This window comes from Uloborus diversus, chromosome 6 (assembly GCF_026930045.1).
Source record: "Uloborus diversus isolate 005 chromosome 6, Udiv.v.3.1, whole genome shotgun sequence".
In the NCBI taxonomy this organism is placed as follows: domain Eukaryota; kingdom Metazoa; phylum Arthropoda; class Arachnida; order Araneae; family Uloboridae; genus Uloborus; species Uloborus diversus.
The window spans coordinates 14,460,667-14,473,434 of NC_072736.1; the positions used below are offsets into that span (position 1 = coordinate 14,460,667).

A 12,768-nucleotide genomic window follows, 5' to 3' on the forward strand; every position below is an offset into this window, starting at 1 on the left:
AGAAATGAAAACACCAAAAACATCAAATCAAAATGTGCTCGAGCGAACAGGAAAATGCTACGTACATGCTCTCAAATCGCACCGCTTTAATTTACCACCAAATTCGGGCCTTAATCAAACAGATGAGAAGCACATGCAAACACTTCAGAAACATAGGCACAATAATTCACTGCCGAAGAGCTAAACCCAAAACTTGGTGAAGGTCGCCACCTCTGCAGCCTTGTGTGAATATCACCTTTCCTATTAATGGACCTAAGATGGAAAGTCACAGGGAGTTTCACTTATTTGGTTCGTCTCAACGAATCTCTCCGGAGAAGATTCATTGCTTCGAGAAGGCTTTCGGGTTTCCGTTTCTGCCACCAATGGATTAAATAGAGGTTCCTACTTAAAAGTTAGGCTATACATTTGATATACTTAGGGATTGTCCTGAAATAAAGAAACAATAATGAGAATACAGTGAAAACTTTGTTATTCACAACAAGAATTTGTTTTACACAACCACAAATTACTTTCGAGCATGTTTTTAACCCCTTCCCGCTCGCTCCTGGGGTTTCCACCTCCATTTCTCGCTCCTGTGATAGTGTCGTGCTGGGGTGTGCAATATTAACGCGACGAAACTATTAAAACCAATTCATTTATTTCGCCCGGAATACATTTTATTTCTCTCTTTATACACTAGATGGCAGCACCAGTCCATTTTAAATGCAATTGCAGAGATGAAGAAAGGAAGTTTGGTTCTAACTTACCAGATTGTGACGTTGGCCTCTGTACCTCAAGCTTTGAAATTTACCACACAAGAAAAATTTACTTATCTTTACTTATATTACACAAAATATTAATAAAATTATTTTTTAATGTATAAAAGACGTGTTTCTTAAATTTTCGCTGCTTGCTTGGGCTTGCTTGTTGACTTTTCATAAAATTTTAATTTTTTTTTAAAATTTCAATCTAAAAAATATTGAAAATGAAAAAATGAATGCACATGTTGTTCATACACTTACTTTTATATCATTTTCTCAAATTAAAAAAAAAAGACACTTTTCTGACCGTTTTCTTGAAAATTATCTGATTGTTAAGGGGTTAAATCAGGGTGCATACACTATTTGAAGGGTTCAAGCGCTTTCAGAGAGAGCAAGCAAAAGTCCTTGCTCTGGGCCGCAACTTCAGGGGGAGGGGGAGATAAATTCATTCTATTTGTTTCCTTTTTTTGGAAACTAGATATAAAACTTGAATATTGATTGGCTAGGGCGGCAGCTTCAAGTTCTTGCCTTGGTTTTGAAAAATCATACATGCAGCGCTGCTTTCAAGGACTTCTTCAGTCTTCAGAGCACAAATTAAGGATAAAAACTAGTTTACACGGATCAAAAAATCCCCCTTTTTTTTGTGTTTTAAAATCTTAGTAAAACTATTCAAGAATATTTTGCCAAAATTTCAATGCAAAATTATTATTAGTTCTGATGGTCATTTTTGCAACTTTTTTTCAACTCAAACGCGTTTTTTTTACAAAAAGACCTTTTTTTTTTCAACTGGTGGGATTCTAGCTCAAAAAGTTATTCACCCATCTTTCTGAAAATTTGTGCGAATATTCTTTATTCAATTACAATCTATATGAGCCTAACTCTGGGTCGATATTATGATTACAAAATATTTTTTAGTACAAAAATTGAGGGGGAAAATGGTAGAAAAACATGACATTGTAATCAAACACCTCAAAAACATGCAATTTTCTGCTTTTTTGACAACAATTAGGTTTATTTTCTTAAAAAATATGTTGTTAATGAAAAAAAAAATTAGTGATTACAGATAAAAATTATGATTTCGGTAATGCCCACCAGCAACAAGCTCTGATGGCGACTGTCCATGGAAAGCAGCTTTTAACTCAAAAATTACTTGCAAAATTAACTTGCAAAAATTACCAAGTGTACATCAAAACATGACTAAAATATCCTCTAGTTTGAATAAATTCTGATTCTTTCTTCCCGTTAAAAAATTCATAAAAACACTAAAAGTGTAGCCTCCTAAAATGGCTTGCCCCTTAAAGATGTGGCACAGATGGTAAAAAAGAAAGCAAGCTCAAGCACAAGCTATAAAATCAAAAAGATGCATTAAAAACTTTACAGTATTGTTTCAAACTCAATACTGTAAATAATCTTAAGACTATAAATTTAATAGATTTATTTGCTAAGACAAAACATAGAAAATGAATTTTAAACCTCATAAATTAATATATATTTTGAAGCATTACAAATTTTTGTTATCCATTTTAGGTTTTGAGATACAACATGAATTTAATTGGTATTTAAAAGGAAAATTAAAAAAAGAAAAAAAAAGGTTCATTTCAAAACCAGCTCAATTCAAAATATTTTTATAGGTAAATAAATAATACTGTTAATTTAAAAAAGAAAACAAAATGAATTAGTACACCAATGGTTATTCAAACAAAGATTAATTCCTTTGTAAATATTAAGTGGGTAGAGCATGAAATGTTTTCTATCCCTCCAGTAAAAATTAAAAAAAAAATAGTCGAGTTGGTTTTGATATGAAACACCTCAAATAACAAGCATGTTTTACCTTTACTGTTTGAACGATATTTTTCAGCAGGTCCCCAAATTCTGACAGTTCCATCGTCTGAGGCACTCGCTAACATGCTAGGGTAGGTGGGATTCCAAGAAACACAATTGACAGTGCGTGTGTGGCCTAAGAGCACGGCTATAGGCATTTCTCTTTTGATGTGCCAGATGTAAACTTTATTGTCTGAAAAAAGCAAAATATTGAAATATTTCAGTAATATAAAAATAATTTTTGATACAGCAAACTCCCGATTGTCCGAGAGTCGATCAAGAATCAGGAACTGTTGGCCTTTGAAGGTGGACCAACGGATGTGGAATGGTAAGTTCGGGAGAAATGAAGCAATGGAAACTGAATTTCAATTTAAATAACATTTTATTTAAAACATGTGTAAAATGTAAATAGGCAAAAACAATCAAACATTTATAAAAAGCACATCCCCTATTGACAATTCAAATATAATAATACCCCCCCCCCCCCAACAAACAAATGTCACAGAGAAATATCACAAGATTCAGTTACTTAAAAAACCATCAACAGTTCTAAAACGTTCCTAATATTTTTAAAATTTACCCTACTCCATGCCACAACGATGGTAGCTGTCCAGAAAACTATTTAAATAATCATACCACTGGAAGCCCATACCTTAAACTTGGCACACATAACAACGAAGGCAACATCCATCTGTGGGATGTTCAGACGAGTTGAAAACGTCCACTCGTGGACAGCAGACCAAGGTCCATGGTCAATCAATCCCAGGCACACCCATGCCACGGAAGAGGCAGCACAGGAAATTATTTGCCCAGCTTCAAGCAAAACAGGAACCTTCCACTAGCAGAGGCTACCTCACCATATAGTGGATTCAATCCAGTCCGACCGGCTCCGTAATCGAGTATATGCCAGACGAACCTTCCGGCCCTGTTAGGCCTAATACTTAAAAAAACATCAACTCTTCAAATTTATATGCCTTAAAAAAACTCCTTCGTTACTTGTAGGGCACTGTCTTAGAACATCCTGCACTTTTAGCAGGCTGTCAAATCTTGTTACTACATATCTCAAAACCTCCACGTCCTCTGCGTGGATAAATCAATCTATTGAGCCCACATGCTCAAATCAAAACACACCGTCTGCAGAACGGAACCAAATCATGAGAGAACGATTGATTGATTGACTTTCTATTCAAACCATCTCAGTTACTCCCTAGCAATGACGTGACGTCGTCAAAATTTACATCTGTTGCATCTGAAAGCAACTTACAGTTAATCCTTTTAACTGTTGCTATTTCTTAAATTTGCATTCTTGACTGCTACCAGCAGAAATATCCTCAACTCATGAGGCCTGACGTCACGTCCGCCGATGGGCGAAACACGCGATTGACTTGCTGGGTGTTTAGTCCATAGACTAATAATCAGAGTATACCGAGCTTTCTCATTCTTGCTGATGAAGAAAATTGGTTCATAGATGTATCATGTGACTAGTGGAAGGGCTTGGCGAAGACTTTGGCAGCATGGTTGCTAGATGGCAGCATTATCTACAGTTTGGCACTCGACATGTATTTTAAGACAACGTGTTTTCATTAAAAAAAACTTCCAGGTGCAGAGATTGAACTGTTTTTCTTTTAGTTATGCATTATTTTGACATTAGTAATAGTTTTTGATCAGTTTTCGGTAACTTTTATTTCATTTGGAGCTGTCAGCGTTGGCGTGAACGAAATGGCGTAAACGTTTTGCGTTGACGCAAAAATGTACTAATCGGTATCTTAAATTGAAACTGTAGGTAAAAATCTTACCGTTTGCCGATTCTTCTTGGTCGCTTGCATCTTTTATTGCTTAGAGAGTTATTGAAATTGACTAAAGAAAATGCACAATGCTATCTAAACTAAAAACTCGCTATATTAACAAAATATTTACAACTTAGAATAACAAATTTACAAATCGGACTCCATAAAAGATCATTCTTCCGTGTTCCATCAATTCTATTTATTTTATTTCTCGCTGGCGTTGATCGTCTGCTACGATTAACGCCCGCTGTTGCTAGGATATCCACCAGTCACATGGTTTGGTTTATGAGCAGCAAAAGGGTTGCCATAGCTCGGTCTACTCTTATTATTAGTCTATGGTTTAGTCACTTGGGGATTTCTATACGCTCGGGGTTTACGCACGCCGGTTTTTCAACGACATTTAAAACAGGAATGTATTTCTAGGATAGTTTGAGTGAACAAGTAAGTTCTAAGCTTCTATTCTAGCTTTTTATGAATCTCTCCAAGAACCAAAATAAATGGCTTTTGCCAACAGGAACAGGCATTTTCGCAGCAAACTGCTAATACCAATGGTTCCCCCCCTGAAAAATTGTAAATTTAAACTCTGTTGCTTTTGTTTTATTTATTTATTTGCTAATACAGTAGAGAACCAATTATCCGGGAAGTTCGGGACCATCGCTATCCCGGATATCTGAATTTCCCGGTTTTCTGGATCGCTAAAAAGCGCTATTAGCCGATTGTTTGCAAAACTTAAATTACTGTAATAAATAGTTGTGCATATTAAAATAGGAAGAAAACAGTTCAGAAAAGCTCATAAATATCGAAATATTAAAAACTAAGAGTGAGAGACTATTTTGAACACCAAAAAACTGAAGGTATTCATAATACCTGAGACCCTCACATTCTGTTTGGAAAAGAAAAAGAATCCACTACTTTTTTGTGAAGTTTTGCCCCGCATAAAGGACAACCATTTGAAGTTGGTATTTGCAAACATTTTCCCCGAGTTTTCCGTGAGTAATATGGTGTTTATTAAGAAATCGCTCATATTCTTTTTGGTATTTCAGAAAAAATGCATAGTTTTCAAAACTTACCAAAATGGTATATTTTTTAAAAAATGGCGGAAAAAATCGGGAAAAAGTTGCCGGTTTTCTGGTTTCCCGTTATTTTGGTTCCCGGATAAAAGGTTCTTTACTGTATAGTTATTTATCGTGCTTTCTTCATAGTACATACTTTTGTTTCGATGTTAAGTTCTGTTGTGCAAAAATACAACAAAATTTAACTGTACTATTTTCAGTTTGCAGAAAGTATTATGCGTCAATACAGCAGGGTTGCCAACCTCGAAGGACCAATTTGAGGAGCATCTGTGGTGATTTGGAGGAGTAATTTGAAATTTTGCGGAGCAGTTCGGTATTCTGTATAAAAATCAATAAAAATAACTATAGCCACTTAACTAAAATTGCTTTAGAGCTTAAGCCTCATAATTATTCTTAAATTCATAAAACAGCTTTAAACACTATTTCAATCTTTGGGTATAATCATCTTCAACTTCCCATATTAACATGTTTGACATGATAATAGCAAAATATAAGCTTGAAAACGTTCGGCAGGGAAATGCGGAGTAAAATAACTTCTTTGCGGAGCCGCATTCGCCATTTTTTTTGTGGAACAATTTTGCAAAATGCGGAGCAGTTGGCAACCCTGATACAGCCAAATTTTTGAGGAAGAACCAGATTTACTTTATTTGTCCCTTATTTTACCTTTTTTCTGGTTTATCCGCAATTTTTATTATCCCCGGCACTTGTGTCATCCAATTCCACGGATAATCAGAAGTTCAACATATTACTACTTGATCAAAAATGCATGTACGAACCATTACATTAAAACATGCATATGTTGTCCCTTTTTGCTAAGATTTTATACATGTCAACTGCTTTAACTAGATAACCCCCCCCCCCCTTCACACATTAACTAGGACAGTTTTAGCTCATTTTCAGGACTTTGTCCATTATTAAATTAGGGACCGACCATCAGAGATTTATACTATACACTTTTAAAATATTTCTTATTACAAAAATAAACTTTCATATAACATATCCGTGCCTCAGCGCAACAGTAGGATATCTTAGTGTTATTCCTGGGGTTAAATGTCATAGAGTTGCGCTGATGCGATGATATGTAACATTAATTTTATGATTCAACTTTTCATAACTTTTGGTGATTTTTAAAATAATTAAAACTCTTGCTTATCTTTACCCTTAAATATTATTTGAGGTACATTATAACAGAAATTTTACACTAATGAAAAAGTTCCTTAATATTGCAGACTATTTAGGGGGGTTTGAATCTGTGTCGCAGACTGCTGAAAAAATTCTGTTTCATGGGCTAGTACCAAACTCGATATGTATACATTTAATGACATTCATAAAATTTTTGCCCAAAAATAATTATAGCTTGCAGAATAAAATTAGAACGTGAAGATTATTCAATAATTTCCAAATCAAAAAATATTAGTCACTACTTCTTTCATATAACTGTAATTGTATTAAAGCATTAAATACCTTCACTACCACTTGCTATAAAAACTTGATTAACACCACCAAAACAAGAATGAATCGTGTAATAGCCTTGTGTAACTCCTTGAAATTTACGTACTAGAACTTTGTCTTCGATGTCCCAGAGATGAACACCCTGAAAGAATGTACAATAAGATATGCACTGGTTGAAAATAAATCAAATAATCCAACATTAAGAAAATTACAGAAACGGGAGGGGGAGAAAACTAGCGGGGCATACACACAATATTGAAAATAAAAAAAAGTAACATTTTAATTATTTTAATGCATAGACTACCATATTTTCGGGAATAAGCGTTGTGGCGTATACAAGAAAAAAAAAGCGAAAGAAAATTGCCAATGTGGCGCATAAAGTGGGTGCAACAGACAGTCTTTTTTTTTTTAACGCCAGTCACGTCAAAATACGTCAGAGTTTCATTATTTTTTCCTAACATAAAACGTTTTTCGATGTTTGCAATTTTGCCTAGTTTGCTTCTGATCTTTATATAAATAACTATAAAACTATACAAACGCTTTTAATAATGATTAATTGATTTCAAACGTCAAAATAAGCAGTAAAAATGACTTTTTAAATCAAGTTGGCAATAAAATATACTTCTGACGTAGTTCTATATGTTTCAAGAACCTTGTTTGTTATTGCTCGATATTCAAACCTCAACCTATGTTGTTTCTACGTTGATCAATATAGTTTGTGCTACTTGGACCAGAGAGGGACACTGGCGAGGCATTGAGGAGAAGAGTTCGCGTCTCTCGCTCTGGATAACCAACGTCTCCTCCAAAGTAAGAAAATTATATTTGCAGTTAAGTATAAAAAGTTTCATTAATTAAAAATATTTTTTTTCATTTGCATTTTACTCCAGCTTTCTTTGCTACTAATTGCGTTATTTAAGTTATTTAATGTTGGATGCGGAGCTTATGGCGGGTGCGCAGCATACATTAAACCCCCCCCCCCCTCCTTGAGAATATATTCCGATGTACTTCTTACTCTTGAAAATGCGGTATTATTTATTTAAATAGAAAAAAAGTGTTAATATTTACATACAATTGAAATTGATGTTGAAGTTCATAAAGTTGTATGAAATTCAATGCTATGAAAGTTACTAAATGCTTATGTTTCTCTAACAGTAAAGATAATCTGAAATAGTACAAGAACTAAGCACATTTTTTATTGATTTAAAGTGGTTAGTGCCCTTACAGCTTCAGGTGATAACCAGGAGCTGACTTTGTGTGCAACGTGCACAGAGAACAGAGCCTTCTAATGGTAAATACAGTGAACATTTGACCATGTCAAAAAAAAAACTAATTTCATTGCAAAATAAGCAGTAGCACATTTTTATCTACTTCAGACAGTATTTTGTTGAGTTATACTATTGTTCTACAACAATTTCATTCCCATAACTCCACATAAACAATTTGTGAAGGAATCTTTTCTCTGAACAACATACATTTAATTTTGTATTTAAGAATTTCCTTAACGATTATTTTTGCCTTGTATCACTCTGTTTATATATAGTACCTGGACGACCGAGCCTTGCTCGGCTTTTAAAGACTTATTTTTTGTCAACTCCTGTTTTTCTCAGGTTCAATATTTTTTCAAATATACTTGAAAAGCATCACCTTAACGAAATATTAAGGTTCTCGTCAGTCGTTGGATATGCTTCCCAAAAACGAGAGATATACTACAGAGCTGCCAACTGCTACAAAAAAAATCGTAGTTTCTATGAATTACAACCTTGAACTATGAAGCTAGGAAAACGTGTCCAAAAATTAATTTTCTTCTCTTTTTTAACCCTAAAAAAAATTTCAATCAATATTGTCATTCAAATAATATTGTTCATATTATTAATCATTCAGATAATAATACTTTTGTGCTAACTAATGTTCCAAATCTTTGTTTAAAAATAAACAAAAAGAATTTATCATACTTAAAATGATAAAAAAATTTCAAAACAAATAAGAACTTGTCCTAAATGTATCAGGAAATCCCAAAAGTAACCTTTCCATCGGTTATACCCCCTCCCGCGTTTTAACGGAAAGTAAGATCATTCTGTAATCCAGTATATCCTTGTAATTTCTGCCGATCTTTTGCGACTCCCTCAAAACACACACCACCACATTTTCAGCTCTGCTCGTCAGAACGTTTTCAGAATTTTAGTTCCCCCTCCCCCCATGTGCAGGTTCTCTTTTCTAAAAAAGCAAAAGTAAAGCAAACAATATTACACATAAAAAAAATCATGCAAAAATTTTTGCCAGTTCCAGGGATTCATTCCTTCCACCTTGTCGTGACATTTTGATGCTAAGGCCCCTTTTCTTTTTGTTCATATGTGTTACAAAAAAAACTTATTTGGAACGAACAAATTCGGAACGTACAATAAAAATGAACTCCAAGTAGACACTACATGGAAAGCACATTGTTTAAAAATTGTCGCGAGAATAAACTTAGAAATAACCTGATATGAAAGCCACTGTCAAAAATATCGATAATTGCCCCCCCCCCCCACCTTAAGTTTGGTTTTGAAAATACGGGAGGGGGGGGGGTGCTTTCTGGATTTTACTTATGTTACTTATTCTTTATGCCTGCTACATTTCTTATAAAACATGTCTTTTACCCCCCCCCCCCCCTCCCCCTCAAAACTAGTGATGTGCCGGATCATTAAAAAAGTAGATCCGCGGATACGTATACGGATCATTTGTGTCAAGATCCGCAGATACGGATCTCATTTTTTTTTACCTAATTCAACTAGCCAAGTGTAAAATTTGTTACGGAAGATATTCCCATCAGAATAATAACACTCTTCAAAAAATGTCATCTACGGAAAAAATATAATCAAGACTATAATTTACCCTTTAAAGAAATATCTGTTAAAATTGAGGGAGACTTGGAAGGAACGGGTCAGCACTGCATTAATGCTTGGATAGAATGTCAAAAATTATTTCTAGCTTGCTCGGTAGATGTAGGATACTGGAGCAAGAGTGCAAAGTTGCTACTGGACAGGCTAGAAATAATTTTTAGCATTTTATTTCAGCATAAATGCAGCGCTGACCCATTAAAACCAATTTTCTCCGCCCCAAGGAATAACAGAGCCGGGAACACCTTTACAAACTCTAAATAGAGAATTTAGTCTCACTTTTTTTGAAGGGTGCGGAGAAAAACCAAAATAAAGAATAACAGAAATCCCAAATCAATAACAAAAACTAATATTAGATAAACATTAAAAAAAAAAAAACATGTCCCAGAGGGCCGACCTCATATTAAGATGGATTTCACGGGTCAGAAAAGACTTTGTTAACGAATATGAACTGACAGCGGATAGAAATTTTAAATCATTGAGCTTTTTCTCCTTATCTTCCGACTATAAAATCGCTACCAATCACGCGTATAAAGTCTTTGAATTGTATATAAAATTTACTGAACAAGATTATAGCTCCAATTGGTATACAAATTGGAAGTTCCAAATAAATATCAAACGCAGGAAACTTTTAAGTTTTTACTACCATAATCCTGAAAAACGCCAAGTCGGTTTTTATTAATATCTCCGGTAATTAAAGTTCCACAAAAACGAGGCCAAGCTAAGAACACTTTCGGTCAAGTCACCTTTTGAACGAAAAAAGAACTATCAAAAACAATGTATCTGTTTAGGAACTACGATGCCACAAATAGACACACAGATACACTTTAAAAATTTATTACCCTTTCCTTTTTTGAGACGGCGGGTTCAAATTGACGTCTGAAATGATATCTTTTAATTTTAATATAGGGAATAAAACCTAATTTATACGAAATTTTAGTCTTTTATCCAAATATTTGAGAATTTTTAGAATTGAAAAGATCCGTTTAACATCCGTCAGAAAATAACGGATACAGATCTTTATTCTCCCTCGGATATATGGGGATATAGATACGGATATCTGGAACATCACTACTCAAAACTCTACTACAAATTTAGATTTCCAAAAGTTGGCAGCTCTGGATATACAAGTGTGTGTATAAACACTTAATCAGCATTATAATCATTTCAGCTGTAAGAAGTCTACTACTGAACATAGGCCTCCTCTTCCCCACCTAAGGAAGCTCTGGTAGCTGGTTGCGTATAAATATTTAACGCATGGTATTGCCAAAAAGTAGTTTCTAAGGCCAAACATGGCGACAATAAATATGAAAAAATTGCTAGGATTGAAAATGCGCCGCGACCTTTTTATAACTCAAGTAGTCTAGTACCAAACAAAGAAGATTCTGAATGCAATTAAATAAACATTTTGCCATTAAACTATCTGTTACATTTTTGTTTCCACTGTACAATTTCCTGTCATTAATCAAAACATTGTGAACTTGGAGTCAATTTTACTATGGTGAAATTGGTTTTTAACCCAATACTTCCTTCCATATTATGTTACGATTCACGATTTTATCAAAATCTAGATTTTCATTTGCAATAAGTACTTTCAGTGTAATTGGACACTTTACGCCAGAAAATGCTACATACAGCACGCTATCCAGGAAGTGAATCAGAAAGGAATTTCAGCACAACTGCTCACACCAACCACATTTTACCTTCTGCTCAACAAATGTCACTATATATGACAAATGAGCTTAATTTGAACCTATAAACAATATAAATCCAAGGAGGTCGCTCAAACATCATTCCCACTGACCTGAGTTGCAACGTTCAGCAAAGCCATCCTGCCAGTTTCATCACAGGTGAAAGACATGACGGAATGACCCTCTTGTAAACTGGAAATAAAATTGAAGAATTTTGTGAAATATAAGGCCACTAATGTTTGAGAAATTCAACATTTCAGTTAAGAGTGAAGATGCTCTTTTAGAGATGAGCAAATTTATTTGAAGCTCCCCCCCCCCTATTGAAAAAAGCACCCACAAACTACTTTTCATTCATTGTGAACAAAAACATCAAACGTCATTTAAAGGAATATTTAACAAAAATTTTTTTGTATTTGCAAACTGCTCCTAGTTCTGTTTCAGTATTATAAACTCAAATTCAGTTGTATTTCTGTAATGCATCATTAATGTATCTTTCCCTCCTTCCTTCCAGTTGAAAACTAAATAAAAAAATTGCCAAACAGAACACAATTGCTACCAGATATCAAAGATATTCTAAACTGAAAGTATCCTTTATAAACTACACATTAGTATAACAAAAATTGTTTATATTTTTAATACAAATTCATAACTATGAAAAGATTTTTCATCTAAGACGATTATAGCATCAGTTAGTACTAGTAATGTAATCAGTAGAAGTTTACACGAAATATTAACAGCTAGAATAATTATATTTAGTTTAATAAATTTTTATCATTAATTCTCAGAGGAAATAATACAGGGTGGCGACTGGAAATGGAAAAAAAGTTCCCTGATTTCCCCGATTAAGTTCACCAAATTTCCCTGATTTACGTTACCAATGACAATGGTTCCCTTTCTTTGCCCTACCTGAAAAACATTGCAATTTAAATAAAATGCAGTGTTTAAAATGATTTAAGCTGTTAATTAAAAATATATTTTGAAACGATGCTCCATTTTTTTTTTTTTTTTTTGGTAAAAATAGCATATTAAATTATCAACAGAGAAATATTGTAGGAAATCAAAAACAAATACTTAACTTCCAGGAACCAGTTAACATAAGAATTCTAAGAAATTATTAAAACCATTCTTTAAGACATATCTAATCATGATAAAACTGAAAAATTTAATTGGAAATAATTTTGAACTGCATTTTCAAGCAGTATAATTGTTGCTGAAAAAATAACAGGTGATAGTTAAAGTATAGAAGTAATGTAGTTTTACTTACGTAAATAATACTGCCGTGTGCAGGTAAACGGCAGTATCGGCAGAAATTAGTTTTCAAGATATTT

At 33.9% G+C, this 12,768-nt stretch overlaps 1 protein-coding gene across 1 annotated transcript in view; it reads right to left on the reverse strand.

Moving 5' to 3' along the window:
• Positions 1 to 210: 210 nt before the first annotated feature.
• LOC129225238 (WD repeat-containing protein 26-like) overlaps positions 211 to 12,768 on the reverse strand; it is a 32,668-nt gene continuing 20,110 nt past the window's right edge. Inside the window, exons 11-14 of the mRNA XM_054859811.1 lie at positions 11,554 to 11,632; positions 6,886 to 7,015; positions 2,572 to 2,754; positions 211 to 426 (exon numbers count right to left, since the gene is read on the reverse strand). Of these exons, the coding sequence (XP_054715786.1) occupies positions 398 to 426; positions 2,572 to 2,754; positions 6,886 to 7,015; positions 11,554 to 11,632 (421 nt within the window). The 3' untranslated portion in view covers positions 211 to 397. The remainder of the gene's footprint in view (positions 427 to 2,571; positions 2,755 to 6,885; positions 7,016 to 11,553; positions 11,633 to 12,768) is intronic.